At 47.3% G+C, this 20,779-nt stretch overlaps 1 protein-coding gene, 1 non-coding gene and 1 pseudogene across 4 annotated transcripts in view; all 3 read right to left on the bottom strand.

Annotated features, from left to right (window-relative positions):
• The window catches only part of GSR (glutathione-disulfide reductase), a 54,880-nt gene extending 36,108 nt beyond the window's left edge, over nt 1-18,772 (bottom strand). The window contains exons 1-4 of one of the 2 annotated variants that reach the window (XM_053578758.1): nt 18,425-18,772; nt 7,673-7,699; nt 2,107-2,195; nt 471-540 (exon numbers count right to left, since the gene is read on the bottom strand). In XM_053578758.1, the coding sequence (XP_053434733.1) occupies nt 471-540; nt 2,107-2,195; nt 7,673-7,699; nt 18,425-18,688 (450 nt within the window). In that variant the 5' untranslated portion in view covers nt 18,689-18,772. The remainder of the gene's footprint in view (nt 1-470; nt 541-2,106; nt 2,196-7,672; nt 7,700-18,424) is intronic. The other variant, XM_053578759.1, reaches the window with a different exon arrangement.
• Nucleotides 2,615-6,019, bottom strand: LOC128576541 (60S ribosomal protein L37a-like; annotated as a pseudogene). The gene has a single exon (XR_008377418.1). The product of XR_008377418.1 is annotated as a 60S ribosomal protein L37a-like (transcript).
• A 325-nt stretch (nt 18,773-19,097) lies between the features above and the next one.
• Nucleotides 19,098-19,288, bottom strand: LOC128576614 (U2 spliceosomal RNA). The gene has a single exon (XR_008377450.1). It is a non-coding gene; the product is annotated as a U2 spliceosomal RNA (small nuclear RNA).
• Nucleotides 19,289-20,779: the final 1,491 nt, after the last annotated feature.

Genomic DNA, 20,779 nt, shown 5'->3' with positions numbered 1-20,779 from the left:
CCAGGCGTTGTGGTGGGTGCCTATAGTGCCCAACTACTTGGGAGGCTGAGGCAGAAGAATCGCTTAAGCCCAAGAGTTGGAGGTTGCTGTGAGCTGTGATGCTACAGCACTCTACCGAGGGCAACATAGTAAGACCCTGTCTCCAAAAAAAACCTGACATTCTGAAGCATAAACACTCTCTCATGTGTGGGATTTCAGAATCTATGTAGCACACCAGATCCATAGATGCAGCCTCAGGGGAGGTCTTGTCTACCATCTTGGCAACATCACACTCATTCTCCACAGAAAAAAGACTGGATAACGGGTCAGAGGTTTCTCCTCTGACAGGTCAACTTTATAAATGTTAATCACAAACAAGACAATGGAAAGAACAGGAACTATATATTCAAAGGCTACAAGTCTAACCAGACGTGGTTGTATACTCCAGCCGAGAACATCTCTTTTCAAAGTTGAAACCCAGCATTACCCACCTTGGTTAAATTGTTTTGATATATGGTGTTCAGGCGGCTCACATAGGCATCTCGCTTTTCCTTAATAACACTGCAACGAAACCTGAGTCAGTTCTCATAAACAGGATTTTCCTCTTTCAGTTACTACCAGGGACATCTGTCCCTGAACACCCTTGAGCAGAGAATCACAGACTGTCAACAATTCATTCACTACAGTGAATGAAATGAAAGTCTCTGAAAATAGTCATCCCTTCCCCAAGCCCATCTGCTTCTCTACGTGTTGAGAACCCTGATTCTACTCAGCGGGGAATGCTCGGTTGGCTTCCTCTTTCTGCAGAGAAGACAAGGAGAGAGGCTTCAGCACAATGTCTAGGATGTGGTGGCCACTCAATAAATATGTGTTGAATAAATGAATTTGCTAGTCTCGGCGCCTGTGGCTTAAGCAGCTAAGGTGCCAGCCACATACACCTGAGCTGGCGGATTCGAATTCAGCCCGGCCCTGCCAAACGACGGCTGCGACCAAAAAAATAGCCGGGCATAGTGGCGGGCGCCTATAGTCCCAACTACCTGGGAGGCGGAGGCAAGAAAATCGCTTGAGCCCAGGAGTTGGAGGTTGCTGTGAGCTGTGATGCCATAGCACTCTACCCAGGGTGACAGCTTGAGCGTCTCAAAAAAGAAAAAAAAAAAGTGGTATATCCATGTGATGGAATTTTTCATTTCCTTAAAAAGGAATGAAGTTATACATGCTACAAAATGTATAAAACCTTGAAAACATTATGTTAAGTGAAATAAACCATAAAGGTTTATACATATATCGTATAATTCCACTTACATGAAGTACTCAGAACTGGAGACATAATTCATAGAGACAGAAGATAGAATATAGCTACCTAGGGGCTGGGGGGTGGAGGGCATGAGTTTCCATTTCGGATTTCTGGAAATGGATGTGGTAATGGTTGAACAACAGTGCAAATGTACTTAGCGCCACTCAATCATACACTTAAAAATGGTTAAAATAGGGCGGCGCCTGTGGCTCAGTGAGTAGGACACCGGCCCCATATACCGAGGGTTCAAACCCAGCCCTGGCCAAACTGCAACAAAAAAATAGCCAGGCGTTGTGGTGGGCGCCTGTAGTCCCAGCTACTTGGGAGGCTGAGGCAAGAGAATCACCTAAGCCCAAGCGCTGGAGGTTGCTGTGAGCTGTGACGTCATGGCACTCTACCAAAGGTGACAAAGTGAGGCTCTGTCTCTATAAAAAAAAAAAAAGTTAATAGTAAATTTTATGTGACATATATTTTACCCACAATAATACCACCATAAAAGATTATGCCTTAGTTATGAAAGAAAATATTTTTTTTTTTTTTTGTAGAGACAGAGTCTCACTGTACCGCCCTCGGGTAGAGTGCCGTGGCGTCACACGGCTCACAGCAACCTCTAACTCTTGAGCTTACGCGATTCTCTTGCCTCAGCCTCCCGAGCAGCTGGGACTACAGGCGCCCGCCACAACGCCCGGCTATTTTTTGTTGCAGTTTGGCCGGGGCTGGGTTTGAACCCACCACCCTCGGCATATGGGGCCGGCGCCCTACTCACTGAGCCACAGGCGCCGCCCGAAAGAAAATATTTAAATAAATTGAATCCTCTCAGCATTAACACTTACCGCCAATTGAATTTACTCTCACAACTTTGAAAGCCGTAATCAACATGATCGTGCATGAATTCAGAGTGGACTGCTGTGTTCCACATTACCTGTAAAAAAAGGACCCAAGGGAAGACAGGAATAGCAGATGAGTGGTAACTCAGTAATGGCAGATAAAAGTACTAATCTTAAATTAAAAACCAGGCCACGTACAGTGGCTCAAACCTATAATCCTAGCACTCTGGGAGGCTAAGGCAGGTAGACTGCTTGAGCTCAGAAGCCACACTCTACCGAGGGCAATAAATTGAAACTCTCAGTCTCTAAAAAAAAGGAGTACAGTTCAGAATAAAGATACAAGGATACAGGGGAAAGTGTCTTTTTTTTTTGAGACAGAGACTTATTCTGTTGTCCTCAGTAGAGTGCGATGGCATCACAGTTCACAGCAACCTCAAACTCTTGGGCTTAAGCAATTCTCTTGCCTCAGCCTCCTAAGTAGCCGGGATTACAGGTGCCCGCCACAACACCTGGCTATTTTTTTTTTTTTTTTTTACATAAATTAACCCATTTATTAGTAGCTTGTGTTGTCTGAAAAGGTTAGAGCTTCTATTGGTCTTTCAGTTCCTTCAGTCTTCTAATCACAGACTTTACTGTAACAGCAGAAGTGGTGTTGTAGGTCCAGGCACCACCAGCTACTGTTTTCATGCAGGAACCACAGTGCCAGATCCCCACAGCTCGTCTCTTCATCTTGGTTTTGCCACAGAAGGAGCAGCACTTGGCGTGCTGGCTGATTTCTCTCTTCTTCACCATTTTCCGGAGGGAGGCACCATAGTGGGTTCCGTACAATCCCAACCTTCTTGGTGCGTTTAGCCATGTCTCCACGAACCAGGCCCAAGCCCAGAAAGGAAGAAACGCAGGGCGCAGGCGCTGTATCAGTTGGCGGGGCGGAAGTCAACACCCGGCTATTTTTTGTTGTTGTTTTAGAGACAGAGTCTCACTGTGTCGCCCTTGGTAGAGTGCTGTCGCGTCACAGCTCAAAGCAACCTCCAGCTCTTGGGCTTAGGCAATTGTCTTGCCTCAGCCTCCCAAGTAGCTGGGAATATAGGCACCCGCCACAATTTTGTAGTTGTAGTTGTCATTGTTGTTTAGCAGGCCCCAGCTGGGTTCAAACCCATCAGCCCCAGTGTATGTGGCTGGTGCCCTAGCCACTGAGCTATAGCACCAAGCCGGAAATTGTTCATTTTATGTTCCGGTTCAATAACGCATGGACAGCCTTGTAGAAATATGACAGGACAAAGGGTGGTGCCTGTGGTTCAGTGGGTAAGATGCTGGCCCCATATACCAAGGGTGGTAGGTTCAACCCAGCCCCAGCCAAACTGCAACAAAAAAATAGCCGGGCGTCTTGGCGGGCGCCTGTAGTCCCAGCTACTCGGGAGGCTGAGGCAAGAGAATCACCTAAGTCCAAGGATTTGGAGGTTGCTGTGAGCTGTGACACCATGGCAAGACTCTGTCTCAAAAAAAAAAATTAAATAAATTAAAAAAAAAAAGAAATATGACTGGACAAAAAGGGTATGCTCTAATGCTAACAGACTGAGTGGGGAAGTCCAGCTAGGCCTGTCTATCTAGAATCTAGACAGATTTGCATTGTTGTGCAACCATCACCACGATCCATTTCCAGAAATCACAAATGATCCTTTTTGACCTCTCTGAGCAGCCTCCTTCTTTGGGTGTTGGGCAGGGCCCTCTCTGGAAGTCTCACGACCCACAGTGAAACAAGGTAGGTCAGATAACTTTTTACGGCTAGTTTTTATAAGGAATAATTTGGGGTTTTATGGCTGGCAGTAGGGAAAAAGGTTCTGGCTTTTACAACCTGCCCTGAGGTAAGAGCAATCCTAGTTTCTGTGGTTAATCTCAAGGAAGAATGGGACTGAGGGGCTGGCGAACAAGAGACTTCAGAGAAAAACCTTTGTTTCTGAGGCCTTCATTTTGGGGTACTGTTTTCTGAGCTCCAACACAGCTCACAATCTGTAAAGGTCTTATATCTGTCATGAAAACAGACAAATTGTCACCCAGAACTCTAGATGACAAACTACCATTTTCCCTTATCAGACAAGCTTAGAGTCCTTTTTTTTTTTAAGACAGTCTCATTTAGGGCAGTGCCTGTGGCTCAGTGGGTGGTAGGTTCAAACCCGGCCCCAGCCAAACTGCAATAAAGTTAGAAACAAGGCAAAGGAACAGACATGAGACATAGAGTAGAATTAACAGTGGGAGCTCAGGGAGCCACTGCCCCTTTGTTTCACTCTGCTTTTATCAAAGTCTATTTGCCCAGAGGGTAAGATGAGGGAGGGAACAAAGATACCAGCAGTTTCTAAGTGAGTGTATCAGCTCCTATTGTTATTATTTAAGGGTTTGACTAGCCTTGAGAAATCTGAGCCTTATATTGGGAGAGGCTCCCGCTGGAGATCACACACACAGATTTCTAGGATGGCATTAAACTCCTCTGAGGAACTGGTGGGAGGGAGGAATTTTCCTCCCATCACCACCATAAGGAATATAAGCTCTTTTGCCCATATCTCAGGGCTCCAGCTATTCCCTTGATCTCTGCCCCAGGCAAACGCAAATCTCCACAATGGGTATCCGCTTTGCCTCTTTACTAGGCAGGAGACCACCCAGTTAATGTATCTTTCTAAGTCTTTGCCATAGCCTCTTCTATGACCATTTTTCCTCAGAGTGCTCACAGATGGGGGGGGGGGAGGTGTTTATAAGCTGTATCCCCAACAGGCTAGAATTTCAGAAAAGGAAGGAAGCTTGCTAGCAATAGTTAGCTTAAATGTAAACTAGCTGACTTTGTTCCGACTCACTCAACCTACTTTTTAATTTTCTTCTTTTTCTGGGGGAGCTTTCCCTTGCCAAGAATGGGGTCTTCAGTCCCCATTCTCCCAGGAAGTCACCCTCAGTAAAGTGCCATAGCATCATAGCTCACAGCAACCTCAAACTCCTGGGTTCAAGAGATCCTCTATTGCCTCAGCTTTGTAGGTAGCTGGGACTACAGGTGCCTGCCACAACACCCAGCTATTTTTTTTTTTTTTTTGCAGTTTTTGGCCAGCGGTGGGTTTGAACCCACCACCTCCGGCATAGGGAGCTGGCACCCTACCCCTTTGAGCCATAGGCACCGCCATAGCTTTTTTTTTTTTTTTTTTTTAAGAAATGGGGTCTCACTCTTGCTCATGCTAGTTTCAAACTCTTAAACTCAAGCAATCCAGCCACTTCAGCCTCCCAGGGCACTGGGATTACAGGCTGAGCCAGCCTACACTCCATTTTTGACAAGCCTTAGCCTTCTTTGTACCCCTCTCTCCTTATGCCTAAAGATGGATATATTTGGTAACTCTGCTAGTTTTTAGAATCATGGTGAAATTCATGTAGCATGGAATTAACCATTTCATCTGTTTATTCTTTATCTTACACAATGCATATGAAAGATTTGTAAGCACAAATAAATCATGTTAATGAACATCACTTCACCTCTTCACATTACCTCATTCTCATGAGGTAATGCATTTATTTACTTCTAATCTGCACTGTGTGCAATGCTATGGCTTTAAACACCTTTGGGGGAGGTGCTTCTACATGAACTGCTCTGGGGATTCAGGCAGACCTAATCAGGGCGGTATGCACCAAGCAGGCCCATCCTTCTGGTTCCTTCTCTACTGCTACCTCACTGCCAGGGGGAGATAATCTGGGCTTCAGTCTGTTCAAGAAAATAAGAGGCAATTAACAACTGATCCTCAAGAATGTAAAGCACTTTGAAATCAGTAGAGTCCTAAAAAAATATAAGATCACTGCCTACCACATGTGATCAGAAGAAGTAAATAAAACACTATATGAGACAAAATATTTCAGATTCAGGTTTCTATGTAGTATTAGCTCTGTGGTATTGTTTTTAAATAAGAAGGCAATACCAATCAACACTGAATTTACTATCATAATTGGCTTAAACTACATAAAACCACCTTACAGTTCATTTGCATGACTCCAAGTAGAATAGATTCCAAAAAGCAGAACTAAAAGGAAAGAAAAAAAATTGAGAGAAAATGCCCCAAAGGAAAAAAGAAATCTTCCTAAAACAGAAAGAAGAAAAAAAATGTACCTATCCTAGGGAACAGAGGTCAGAAAACCTTTCTGGAATTAGATGCACCACTGATGAGATTAGGATATTTACATACATAATAACAAAAGATTTTCTTTCCTGTCCTGACTACAAATATTACAAATATTTTCAGCTGGTCGTTGTGCCTGTTAGGCCATCAGAAGTTTGAGACCACTGTGTTCCATTCCTGGCTACCTCCCACTGGGCCCACCCAGGAACACTGTCACTCTGAGAATATGCCACATGGTGAAGGATCAGAATGACTTTCTTCTGCATGTGCGATACTATCAGTTAGTGTCCAGGAGCTAACACTTCCATGGTTATCTCCCCCTCCTCCATTTCTTCCTACCTAAAAATGCCACTCACTCGCCTGTAGTCCCAGCTGCTCGGGAGGCTGAGGCAAGAGAATCGCTTAAGCCCAGGAGTTGGAGGTTGCTGTGAGCCGTGTGAGGCCACGGCACTCTACCGAGGGCCATAAAGTGAGACTCTGTCTCTACAAAAAAAAAAAAAAAAAAATGCCACTCACTGTCCACATAAAGCAATCTGCAGACATTGCAGGGTGAGGATATCCTATCTGGTGCTCCTGGAACCAACTGAGGCCACAGGATACTGATTATACACACCCAGGATGGCAGGAAAGGCAGCAGAAGCCAGGATCTTTCTAGATATCCTCAAGTGCTAAGCCAATCTCAGCAACTCCCCATGTCCAGGATTTTTGGGGGGTTTTTTGGCAGTTTTTGGCCGAGGCTGGGTTTGAACATGCCACCTCCAGCATATGGGGCCTGAACCCTACTCCTTTGAGCCACAGGTGCTGCCCTATCTCCAGGCTTCTTGATAAGTGATATTAAAAAATACAAACATAAGGGCGGCGCCTGTGGCTCAGTGAGTAGGGCACCAGACCCATATGCCGGAGGTGGCGGATTCAAACCCAGCCCCGGCCAAAAAAAAAAAAAAAAAAAAAGCCACAAAAAAATACAAACATAAGCCAGGTATTGTGGCAGGTGCCTGTAGTCCCAGCTACTCTGGAGGATCACTTAAACACACTAGTTTGAGGCTGCTGTGAGCTAGAATGATGCCACAGCACTCTAGCCCGGGTGACAGAGCAAGACTCTGTCTCAAAAACAACAACAACAACAACAAAAAAAACAAACCCAAAATAAAAAACCTAACAAATAAAAACCATCTATTGCTTAAGCCACGTTTAGTGGGTCCTCAATTAGTTTTTGCAGAAAGGATTGTAACTGATATATTTGGAAAACGTTTTTTTTTTTTTGCAGTTTACGGCCAGGGCTGGATTTGAACCAGCCACCTCCGGCATATGGGGCCGGTGCCCTACTCCTTTGAGCCACAGGCGCCGCCCTGGAAAACATTTTTATTCTGATCATGATTTACCAAATAGAAAAATGATTATGAAAGGAAAAAGAAATTTTAAAAAAATCCTACCTTTTTGGGTACACATCCAACATTTACCTAAAAAAGAAAAAAGACACACTTTAAGAATATTGAACTCCAGCCATCAAACGAACCTGGAAGAAGTAATACATTAAGCCAGGAAACTGTCCCAAGTTCTGAGTCGCAATGAATTAAATCCTATAATTACTTCTTTTTGTCTACTATAGAATTTTTTTTGAGACAGAGCCTCAAGCTGTTGCCCTAGATAAGAGTGCCCTGGCATCACAGCTCACAGCAACCTCCAAATCCTGGCCTCAAGTGATTGTCCTGCCTCAGCCTCCCAAGTAGCTGGGACTACAGGCACCCGCCACGACGCCCGGCTATTTTTTTTTGGTTGCCACCATCATTGTTGTTTGGCAGGCCTGGGCTGGATTCAAACCCACCAGCTCAGATGTATGTGGCTGGCTCCTTAGCTGCTTGAGCCACTGGTGCCGAGCCTCTATTATAGAATTTATATAAGAACATTATTTTCCTTATGTGATGAAGTAAAGAGTGTTACTCATTAGCATTTTCTGAGGAAAAGCACACAGAGACAGAAAGGACAATTAGACCATCTGAGCAGCTGCCTTAGGAGATTTCTGGGAAATTGACTGTGGGGTAGGTGGTAAAACACCCTCGATGGCGGCTCAGCGCCTGTGGCTCAAGCGGCTGAGGCACCAGCCACATACACCTGAGCTGGCGGGTTTAAATCCAGCCCAGGCCTGCCAAACAACAATAACGGCTGCAACCAAAAAAATAGCCAGGCGTCGTGGCGGGCGCCTGTAGTCCCAGCTACTTGGGAGGCGGAGGCAGGAGACTCGCTTGAGCCCAGGAATTGGAGTTTGCTGTGAGCTGTGATGCCACAGCACTCTACCCAGGGTGACAGCTTGAGGCTCTGTCTCAAAAAAAAAAAAAAAACACCCTCGATGGCCCACTTAATATAGCCTCTAGTGAGCTACATTATTCTTTGGGATCAGAGGACAACGAACCAAGCAATGAGATTCATCCATGCTATTGAGTTTTTTTTTTTTTTTTTTAGAGACAGAGTCTCACTTTATGGCCCTCGGTAGAGCGCCGTGGCCTCACCCAGCTCACAGCAACCTCCAACTCCTGGGCTTAAGCAATTCTCTTGCCTCAGCCTCCCGAGTAGCTGGGACTACAGGCGCCCGCCACAACGCCCGGCTATTTTTTGGTTGCAGTTCAGCCGGGGCTGGGTTTGAACCCGCCACCCTCAGTATATGGGGCCAGCGCCCTACCAACTGAGCCACAGGCGCCGCCCCATGCTATTGAGTTTTACAGACTAGCTGCTATAGAGCACAAATTTGACTCTTAGCCTTCTGGCAGACAATACACAAAGCGAAATACAAATCGTTGTAAGATTTCATCATGAAAAAACTAGCCAGGGCAGCGCCTGTAGCTCTGGGTTGAGCGCCAGCCACATACACTGAGGCTGACAGGTTCAAATCTAACTGGGCCAGCTAAAACAACAATGACAATTGCAACAACAACAACAAAAAGCCTGGTGTTCTGAAGGGCACCTGCAATACTAGCTGCTCGGGAGGCTGAGTTAAGAGAATCACTTAAGCCCAAGAGTTTGAGGCTGCTGTGAGCTATGACGCCATAGCACTCTACTGAGGGTGACAAAACGAGCCTGTCTCAATTGAAAAAAAAAGAGGGGTGGCGCCTGTGGCTCAGTGAGTAGGGCACCGGCCCCATATGCCGAGGGTGGCGGGTTCAAGCCCAGCCCCAGCCAAACTGCAACAAAAAAATAGCCGGGTGTTGTGGCGGGCGCCTGTAGTCCCGGCTGCTTGGGAGGCTGAGGCAAGAGAATCGCCTAAGCCAAGGAGTTACAGGTTGCTGTGAGCTGTGTGACGTCATGGGACTCTACCCGAGAACGGTACAGTGAGACTCTGTCTCTACCAAAAAAAAACAAAAAACAAAGTGGGGCTCTGCGCCTATGTCTGAAGCAGCTAAGGCGCCAGCCACACACACCTGAGCTGGCGGGTTCGAATCCATCCCAGGCCCGCCAAACAACAATGACAGCTGCAACCAAAAAATAGCCAGGCATTGTGGCTGGCACCTGTAGTCCCAGCTACTTGGGAGGTGGAGGCAGGAGAACTGCTTGAGCCCAGGAGTTGGAGGTTGCTATGAGCTGTGATGCCACAGCACTCTACCCAGGGGGACAGTTGAGGCGCTGTCTCAAAAATAAATAAATAAATACATAAATAAAATAATAAACAAATAAATAAAAGAAGGCAGTGTCCGTAGCTCAGTGGTTAAGGCGCCAGCTGCATACACTGAGGCTGGTGGGTTCCAATCCGACCCAGGCCAGCTAAAGCAACAATGACAACTGCAACGGATAAATAGCTGGGCTGTGAGCTGTCTACCCAGGGCGACAGCTTGAGACACTGTCTGAAAACAAAAGAAAAAAAGTTAAATTAGACTCTAATTTACAAGCCTTTGAGGGTAAAAACTTTGAACTTGACTTAATAAATAAGCCATTTAGTTAATACCAAATAATACCCTACCCTTTTGCTTACAAAAGGAAAACTAGATAGAGCTCTCATTTTCGAAAGATAAATTAAACCCTTAGCTCTCCTGACCTATGGCTGAATGTGTATTTCAGATGTCCTTTTAAACTTGTAAACATTGACTGGAAGGCACTGGTGATAATGTCTTTGCCAATACAATGAAGTTCTGAGACTTAATTGTGTAACTTAAAAAAAACAAATCAGGCGGCGCCTGTGGCTCAGCCGATAAGGCACCAGCCCCATATACCGAGGGTGGCGGGTTCAAACCCAGCCCCTGCCGAACTGCAACCAAAAAATAGCCGGGCGTTGTGGCGGGCGTCTGTAGTCCCAGCTACTTGGGAGGCTGAGGCAAGAGAATTGCTTAAGCCCAGGAGTTGGAGGTTGCTGTGAGCTGTGTGAGGCCACGGCACTCTACCGAGGGCCATAAAGTGAGACTCTGTCTCTACACACACACACACACACACACACACACACACACACACACACACACACACACACACACACACACACACACACACACACACACACACACACACACACACACACACACACACACACACACACACACACACACACACACACACACACACACACACACACACACACACACACACACAAAAAAAAAAAATCAGTGGATAGGGCGCCGGCCCTATATACCGATGCCCGGGCCAAACTACAAGAATAACAAATAACAAGAATAACAAATAACAAGAATAACAAATAACCGGGCGTTGTGGCGGGCGCCTGTAGTCCTAGCCACTTGGGAGGCTAAGGCAAGAGAATCGCCTAAGCCCAAGAGCTGGAAGTTGCTGTGAGGCCACAGGACTCTACTGAGGGTGACAGTGAGACTCTGTCTCAAAAAACAAAAACAAAAACAAACAAAAAACCCCAAAGAACTATGTTTTGTAGAAAAACAGAAACCATGAGGGATTCAGAGGTAGTCTTTCTTTTTCTAGCCCTGTAGACTTAGCAAGTTTTGAGGCAGATGGCAAAGCAATGTTATACTAAGACAGGTGCAAAAAATTAAAAATCAACAAGGTAATTAAAAGTCAAATTTCAATAGCAGTATTTGCCTTCTTCAACTAACCCCACACTTCATGAGCACACCTTTATTTGGCACTTTATGAATATAGGTGGGCCCTATTTTGAGAAGGAAACAAATTACAGAGTCTTCTTTTGTGTTTGAGAGGTATCTGTCAATATTGAGGGAACCGACCTCCTTTTAGTAAACTATATTTAAAAATGCATGTTTAGCCTTATCGAGAGACAGGCATCATAATACCAAGTACACAGTATCACTTCTGAGTTAGCTTATGATTTACATGTTTCTGTGTGACTGTTTTCAGCCTAAATGAGCAATGATCTACTGAGCAGCCTGTTCCTCGGGGCTCTTTCAAAACCCCAGCCTCTCCTGTAGTTGGTGCCTTGCAGAAGGGAGGGTTCACAGAGACTTAGTGATCTAGAAGTCACATGATCAAACCTTACTACCCAACTCTCCTGGTGAGAACTACAAGCCAAAACCACAGGAACCTGGTACTTCTTATCACAGAATCAGTACACTCAGCAAGAACCTGTGAGCTCCCACAGGCCCTGGAGCAAAGGGAGCAGCGAGTAAGAAAGGTTTTCCCAAGCTGACTCTCCCACCACCAGCCACATGGGGAGAGAACTGAAGGGCAGACTAAGCTCCCAGAAGGTTCTAACTCATCTTGCCTTTGGACAATCTTTGTAATTCTCCTCAGTCTACATGTGATGATGAGAGAAGAGCACGCACTCTCTCTATATATATACTTTTTTGTTTGTTTGTTTTTTTGAGACAGAGCCTCAAGCTGTCACCCTAGGTAGAGTGCTGTAGCATCACAGCTCACAGCAACCTCCAAATCCTGGGCTCAAGTGAGTCTCCTGCTTCCTCCCAAGTGCTAGGACTACAGGAGCCCACCACAACACCCGGCTATTTTTTGGTTGCAGCTATCATTGTTGTTTGGTGGGCCTGGGCTGGATTTGAACCCACCAGCTCAGGTGTATGTGGCTGGTGCCTTAGCCGATTGAGCCACAGGCGCCGAGCCTTTTTTTTTTTTTTTTTTTTTTTTTGAGACAGTCTCAAGCTGTTGGCCTGGGTAGAATGCCGTGGTGTCACAGCTCACAGCAACCTCCAAACTTGGGCTTAAGTGATTTTCTTGCCTCAGCCTCCCAAGTAGCTGGGACTACAGGCGCCCGTCACAATGCCCAGCTATTTTTTGGTTTAGTTATCATTGTTATTTGGCAGGACCTGGCTAGATTCGAACCCACCAGCTCTAGTGTATGTGGCTGGTGCCTTAACTGCTGAGCAGCATTCACTCTGTTGCCTTAGGTAAAGTGCTATAGCATCATAGCTCACAGCAACCTCAAACTTCTGGGCTCAAGCGATCCTCCTGCCTCAGCCTCCTGAGTAGCTGGAACTATAGACATGAACCACCACACGTGGCTAATTTTTCTATTTTTAGTAGAGATGGGGATCTCACTCTTGCTCAGGCTGGTCTCAAGCTCCTGAGCTTAGGCAATTCACCTGCCTCAGCCTCGTAGAATGCTGGGATTACAGGTGTGAGCCACTGGAGTCAGCCAGAAGCAATATATTTAGCTTTTTGGAGAGTTTAACAACTGGACTCAAGCCAGGGATAGTAGTGCACATCTGTTGTCCCAGACACTCAGGAGGCTGAGGCTGGAGGATCACTTAAAGACCTGCTAGAGATAGACCACAAGGAGGTGGGAGGCTGGGAGGTTGAGGCCAGCCTGCGCAACACAATGAAATTCTATCTCTCAAAAAATTAAAAACTTGGCTTGACACCTGTGGCTCAAGCGGCTAAAGCGCCAGCCACATACACCTGAGCTGGTGGGTTCGAATTCAGCCCGGGCGCCACAAAACAATGATGACAGCTGCAACCAAAAAATAGCCAGGCATTATGGCAAGCACCTGTAGTCTCAGCTACTTGGGAGGTGGAGGCAGGAGAATCGCTTGAGCCCAGGAGTTGGAGGTTGCTGTGAGCTGTGATGCTACAGCACTCTACCCAGGGGGACAGCCTGCGGCTCTGTCTCAAAAAAAAAAAAAGTTAAAAATTTTTTTAAAAAACTGAGTTCAAAGATCATCTCATATTTTCTCTGCCTCCAGAAACAACTGAATTGTAGGAGACAGCAAGGCATTACTTACCTTTATGGAATTCCAGAGAATAAGAGATGATTTCTTTCAGTTTTGAATTTTTAAAGTCTAATCCAATAAACTATAATTTTTTGATCCAAAAAAATAAAGATAAATTTAAGTGTGGAATCACAGCATTAGAGCTACACACACACACTGCTTTCTATGGTTCATCCACTAGACTTTAGTGGTAGTTCTGGCCTCTGTCACTTCTTGAGCTTTGAACACAATATGGGGCAAGGTCATCTCATACCTGAGCTTCTAACCCTTTTCCTTCAAATGTCTCCAGGTAACAGGTTCTATCAAAGAAAAATGAACTTCAAGCTGCTCTCACAAAAATACCACCATTGAGTAGCGTAAACTGCAGACATTTACTTCTCAGAGTTCTAGAAGCTGGAAGTCCAAGATCAAAGTGCTGGCAGGTGTGCTTCCTAGTGACAGCACTGTTACAGACTTTCCCTTCCTTCTCGCTGTGTCTTCACATGACACAAAGAGAATTCTGGAATTTTTTCCTCTTCTGAGAAAGGCACCCCACTCTGATGGCCTCATCTAAATCTATCTCCTCAAAGTGCCCCTCCGAAACTATCAGACTGGGAGTCAAGGCTTCAAGATACGAATTTGGGGGCTGTGGGGAGACACAGTCATTCAGTCCATGCACCAACACAAGTCCCTCATCTGAAAATACATGTCTCCTAGGGAAGGGGAGGGAAATCCTTCCAGAGGAAGACTGAGGAAGTGTCAGAAAAACCAAGATAAGTAGTCACAGCGTACAGACACCCTCAGAAAACTGAATTCAAGGATCAGGCTGGTTACGTCAGAAGCACAAAATTATGCAGGTAGAAAATCTAAAGATCTCTAGGACCAAACTCATTGTCATCTGTGTCCTACAATTATTCAGGGTTCCATTGCATGAAAGTCTTCCCACAGCCCCTACCTCCACGAAGACCAGGCATGTGCCTGGCTCCTGTACCAGAATCATAATCAAGTTTTTACTTTTTTTTTTTGTTTCCCAGTTTTTGGCCAGGGCTGTGTTTGAACCCGCCACCTCCAGCATATGGGGCCAGTGCTCTATCCCTCTGAGCCAAAGGTGCCACCCTTTTTTTTTTTTTTTTTGCGGTTTTTGGCCAGGGTTGGGTTTGAACCCGCCATGCCACCTCCAGCATATGGGGCCGGCGCCCTACTCCTTTGAGCCATAGGCGCTGCCCCCACAATCAAGTTTTTAAAAATCATACCATAGGCTCAGTGCTTATAGTTCAGTGGCTAGAGCGCCAGCCACATACACCGGAGCTGGTGGGTTCAAACCCAGCCCGGGCCTGCCAAACAACAATGACAACTACAACCAAAAACTAGCCAGGCGTTGTAGTGGGTGCCTATAGACCGGCTACTTGGGAGCCTTAGGCAAAAGAATCGCTTAAGCCCAAGAGTTTGAGGTAGCTGTGAGCTCTGACCCCATAGCACTCTATCGAGGGCGACATAGTGAGACTCTGCCCAAAAAAACAAAAAGTCTCGGCACCTGTAACACAGTGGTTACGGTGCCAGCCACATGCACTCAGGGCAGTAGGTTCAAACCCAGCCCGGGTCTGCTAAAACAATAACAACTGCAACAAAAAAATAGCCAGCTATTGTGGCAGGCACATGTAGTCCCAGCTACTTGGGAGGCTGAGGCAAGAGAATCACCTAAGGCCAAGAGTTGGAGATTGCTGTGAGCTGTGATGCCACGGCACTCTACCAAGGGCGACATAGAGAGACTCTGTCTCAAGAAAACAAAAATCATACTCTAGGCTGCTGGGACCTGGTGCAGAGGGCTGATACAAAACAATGACCTCCTAAACTTTGTTGAATAGCTGAATACCTAAATGAAAGAACACAAATAGCAAGAGACACAACAATCCCACTAGCTGTAAATAACCACTGCTGGAAGAAAACTATTATTCGAACATTCTGTGTGGTTTCATCCACCAACTTCAAAAATTTACCAGGCTTTAGAATTAATGTATTTTGTGGAGTAAGGAACTAGTTGAGAAAGGCCAGGAGAGGTGGCTCAAGGCTGTAATCTGAGCACTCTAGGAGGCGGAGGCAAGTGGATTTCCTGAGCTCAGGAGTTCAAGACCAGCCCCAACAAGATTGAGACCCTATCTCTAAAACTTAGCTGAGTGTTGTGGCTTGGGCCTGCAGCTACTTGGGAGGCTGAGGCAAGAGGATTGCTTGAGCCCAAGAGTTTGAGGTTGCTGTGAGCTATGACGCCAAGGCACTCTGGACAAACTGAGACTCTGTCTCAAAATAAAAGAAAAAGAAGAAGTTGTCACTTGCTTGGTTTATGTGGTATGTCCTAAAATTCTTTTCCTGGTTTTCACCAAAAATTTAGAAAAACCACCACTCGGAGGTCACTAAAAAGATGAGATAGGCCAGGCACTCTAAAAAGCATCAGTAAATAGCTGACCATCCTGAGCTGCTCTTTGTTCAACACTCAGAAGTAGTTTATCTCTCGGTATATTCACATTTATAACAGAAATCCAAAAATGGGTAAGCCTCTTCCAGATTAATACCAGCGGAACCAGGCAACCACAGCAGATGCCACAAGCAAATTCCATCATAAACAGGTTAAAAAGGCCGGAAAAAGCAAAGAGATAAGAAGAAGTGTTCAAGTACTCTAACCATCTGTCCTTAGTGGCACCCTGTAGAGACAGACTTCAGGTCTAGAATAAGGTGTCAAAGTACAAGTTAATAATTAGCAAGGTTGGCAGGGCACGGTGCCTCATGCCTGTAATTCTAGCACTCTGGGAGGCCGACGTGGGTGGGTGGATTGCTTGAATTCACAGGTTCAAGACCAGCCTGAGCCAGAGCAAGACCCCCTATCTCTACTGAAAATTAAAAAAAACAACAACAAAAAAACAACTGAGGCAAGAAGATCACTTGAGCCCAAGAGTTGGAGGTTGCTGTGAGCTACGACACCACAGCACTCTACCCAGGGCGACAGCTTGAGACTCTGTCTCAAAAATAATAATAGGCTCGGCGCCTGTAGCTCAAGTGGCTAAGGCGCCAGACACATACACCTGAGCTGGCGGGTTCAAATCCAGCCCAGGCCTGCCAAACAACAATGACAACTGTAACCAAAAAATAGCCAGGCATTGTGGCAGGCGCCTATAGTCCCAGCTACTTGGAAGGCTGAGGCAAGAGAATCGCTTAAGCCCAGGAGTTGGAGGTTGCTGTAAGCTGTGATGTCATAGCACTCCACCCAGGGCGACAGCTTGAGGCTCTGTCTCCAAAAAAAAAATAATAATAATAAACAAGGTTTCTTCCTTTCTTCTCATCTCCATGTTCATTTTGAAAATAAGAACAATGGGGGGCGGCGCCTGTGGCTCAGTCGGTAAGGCGCTGGCCCCATATACCGAGGGTGGCGGGTTCAAACCCGGCCCCGGCTGAACTGCAACCAAAAAAATAAATAAATAAATAACTGGGCGCTGTGGCGGGCGCCTGTAGTCCCAGCTACTCGGGAGGCTGAGGCAAGAGAATTGCTTAAGCCCAGGAGTTGGAGGTTGCTGTGAGCTGTGTGATGCCATGGCAACTCTACTGAGGGCCATAAAGTAAGACTCTGTCTCTACAAAAAAAAAAAAAAAGAAAAGAAAGAAAATAAGAACAATGGAGTCAGCCATTTTATAACTGTCCATTTTTTTTTTTTTTTTGTAGTTTTCTGGGGCTGGGCTTGAACCCACTACCTCCTGCATATGAAGCCGGCGCCCTACTCCTTTGAGCCACAGGCACCACCCTCATTTTTTGTTTAATTCATTTCACAAATGCTTTTGGAGCAAGGGATTTTAAGGTAAGAGGTACATAAACATAGGACTCCATCCCTGCCCTCAGGAGTTCCTCATTTAAAATAATTTAAACATCAGTCACCAAAGAAATTTAGTGAACCCACCCTCAAGCCCAGGTTCCTCTTGGATACAGCACTTTAATAGTCAACACCCAAGTCTTGTGATAGAAAAGGCCACACCAATAAGGTGGGAACAAAACTTATTTTTAAAAACTATGGGCCAAGCATAGTAGTTCACACCTTTAGTCCCAGTTACTCCAGAGGGTGACGCAGAATTGCTGGAGCCCAGGGAGTTTGGGACAGCGATGAGCTATGATGATACTCCTGTACTCCAGCCTGGAAGACGGAGGGATACCTCACCTCTTAAAAAAAAAAAAGTTTAAAATGGGAGAGGCACAGTGGTTCAACCCTTAGGTGGTAAGATCCTTTGGGGACAGGAGTTCCAGATCAGCCTGGGCAGCATAGGGAGACCCTGACTCAAAAAAAAAGAAAAGAAAAGAAAAAGAAAGAAAGAAAAGGGAAGGGAAGAGAAAGAAAGAGAAATTATTAATAGCTTTTTGGTAGTTTGAAGTCCATCCCAAACCAAGACAAAACAAACAAAAGCAAATGGTCTGAGAAATCTTATCCTAAGCCCTACACCAGGGCAGCCTGTGTTCAACACCTTGGTTGCAATTCAGATCACCTGCCAGGTTTCTCAAAATCCCAAAGCCCAGGCTACAACTCCAACCAATTTACATCAGCTCTGGCAGCGAAACGAAGACAGCAGGCTGTCTCCAAGTGATTCGAATGTGCGCCCCACGTTGAGAACTACTGCTACATAAATGGCTCTGCCCTGGAAATGGGAGGTCAAGCATCCTCATTCCTCAGGGATATGTACCACCCGCCTCGCCCCTACAGAGACCACTAGCAATTTTCCTAGATGCGGTTTTGTGCTGCACGAGATCAAGCAAGGGAATACAATCCTCTCCCACCTGCAGGGCGGAGCAACGATGCAAGAAATCCATGTTTGATTTTTAACAAAGCCACAGCTCTGGCTAATGTAGCGTCTGTGCGGGAACAGTCGCGGGCTCGGCTCTGAGGGTACCAGAGAAGCACCTCAACTCTTCTCCCATCTCCACTTGGCTTGGAGGTGGGGAAGCTCAGCGCCGGGGCACGCGAGCACAAAAGGAAGACCACAGGCTGCCCCTGAGAGGCCGGGACAAAGCGGTACAGCGGGGCGCGGGACAAGTGGCCAGGGGCCGGGTACTCACGCAAGTGCCACCGAGCTTGTGGCTCTCCACCACGGCGGCCCTGGCGCCGAGCTCGGCCGCCCTGCGCGCACTGGCCAGCCCGCCCGAGCCGCCCCCGATCACCAGGTAGTCGTAGCCGACGGCGGGCTGCTGCGACTCCGGCCGGCCAGCCATGGCGCAGAAGAGGGCGCGCGGGACGCCGGCGGGCACAGGTAGCGGGAGGCCGGGGGTGGAGCGCGCCGCCCGCAGCCAGCTCGAGCTCAGCACCCGGGGCAGCAGGGCCATGCACGCGGAAGTGGCGCGCCGCGGGGGGCGGGCGGCCTGGGGGCGGGCCCGGGAGTGGGGGGACGCGGGAGGGGGCCAGCGCAGCCTCACCGTGACTAAGCACCTCGCCGCGGCGGCGGAGGGGTGGGGGGAAGCAGGGGGGCGGGGAGGGCGACTGGACCCGAGGACGCGCCGCCTCCCTGGGCCCCGCCCCCATTGAGCCGGCTGGCAGCTTCAGCCCCAGGGCCTTGGTCTTCACCTCGCAGTCTGAGTCCCCGCCCCGGGCGGCACTTGCCAGATGTAAGTTTCTGGAGTCCTGAGGTTCAAGGACGCCTTCCCTTGCTTTACCAGCTCTACCGGAGCGGAGGCTTTGGGGAATTACCAGTGGTGCCGGCTTCTTTTTTTTTTTTTTTTTTTGTTAGCCCCCCGAGGGGGGTGCACCGTTCCTGGAAGTACTGCAATACCAGGTCGATGCGTGGAGTGGACGGAGCAAGCTCCTATTCCAACTCCCTGCTCCAAAAATCCATTTAATATATTGTCCTCGGATAGAGGACGTATCAGATATTAAACTGATAAGAACAGATACTACACTTGATCTTAGCCAAAAGGCAGAGAAGCGATAAGGTGCCGGCTTCTTGAAATTTATCGTGTTTGGTTGTTGATGTTTCTCAAAGTTTGTTCCAGAGACTACCTGGCGTGCTGATTCCTGGCCTTAATCCTGAGTTGTAGAATCAGAATCTAAGAAGGCAAAATCCCCAAGAATCACTTTTTTCTTTATTTTCCTTCCTTACTTTTTCTTCACCCCTTCTTGAAGTAGGGTCTTGATTTGTCGCCCAGACTGGAGTGCAGTGGCGCGATCATAGTTCACTGCAGCCTAGAACTCGTGGGTTCAAGCGATCCTCCCACCTAAGCCTCCTGAGTAGCTGGGACTATAGGCAAATAACTGGGACTAAAGGCACGCAGAAGCCGCCATGCCTATTTTGCAGTTTTTGCAGTTTTTGGCCAGGGCTGGGCTCGAATCTGCCACCCCCTGCCTATGGGAGGGGGCCTATGGGCCTCCCAGGAACCTACATTTTAAACAACAGCCTCGGGCGGCGCCTGTGGCTCAGTGAGCAGGGCGCCGGCCCCATATACCGAGGGTGGGGGGTTCAAACCCAGCCCCGGCCAAACTGCAACAAAAAAAAAATAGCCGGGCGTTGTGGCAGGCGCCTGTAGTCCCAGCTACTCGGGAGGCTGAGGCAAGAGAATCGCCTAAGCCCAGGAGTTGGAGGTTGCTGTGAGCTGTGTGACGCCACGGCACTCTACCGAGGGCAATAAAGTGAAACTCTGTCTCTACAAAAAAAAATAATAATAAAATAAAAAATAAACAACAGTCTCTCCCACCTTGAGGTGATTCTTAAGCTCGTTTAGTTTGAGAAACATTGAAATACCGGGGTGAATCAGAGGAATGCTATCTGTGATCCTCAGGTGAAGCATAAGGATAGGGTTGAAGGCCTAGTGGGGTGCCTGCCCGTAATCCTAGGGATACAAGATTCCCCCACTTAGGGCTGGATAGGGACCCTCCCATTCTATAGGCCCAAGTGAGCTTAGAAATCGGACCCCCATCTCTGGGCACACAAAGGCTGCTCTTTCCAGGCCACACCCTCTGGGCTCTAGCAAGGTCAGGAACAAAGCACTGGAACGGTTTTTTTTTTTTTTTTTTTTTTGTAGAGACAGAGTCTCACTGTACCGCCCTCGGGTAGAGTGCCGTGGCGTCACACGGCTCACAGCAACCTCTAACTCTTGGGCTTACGCGATTCTCTTGCCTCAGCCTCCCAAGCAGCTGAGACTACAGGCGCCCGCCACAACGCCCGGCTATTTTTTGGTTGCAGTTTGGCCGGGCCTGGGCTTGAACCCGCCACCCTCGGCATATGGGGCCGGCACCCTACTCACTGAGCCACAGAAGCCGCCTGGCCGGAACGGTTTTTTTGGGGTGGTTCCACCTTGAGTGGGGAGCACACACCCTAGTCCCTTACCTGAGAGGAAAACTGCAAGGACCTGATAACCTTGCCTTTGTGGAGGAGGGACTGCATTCATTTATTAATGTGCTCATTAACTGAAAAGATCAAACTG

This window comes from Nycticebus coucang, chromosome 24 (genome assembly GCF_027406575.1).
Source record: "Nycticebus coucang isolate mNycCou1 chromosome 24, mNycCou1.pri, whole genome shotgun sequence".
Taxonomy (NCBI): Eukaryota; Metazoa; Chordata; class Mammalia; order Primates; family Lorisidae; genus Nycticebus; species Nycticebus coucang.
This window is presented reverse-complemented; position numbering and strand designations above follow the sequence as displayed.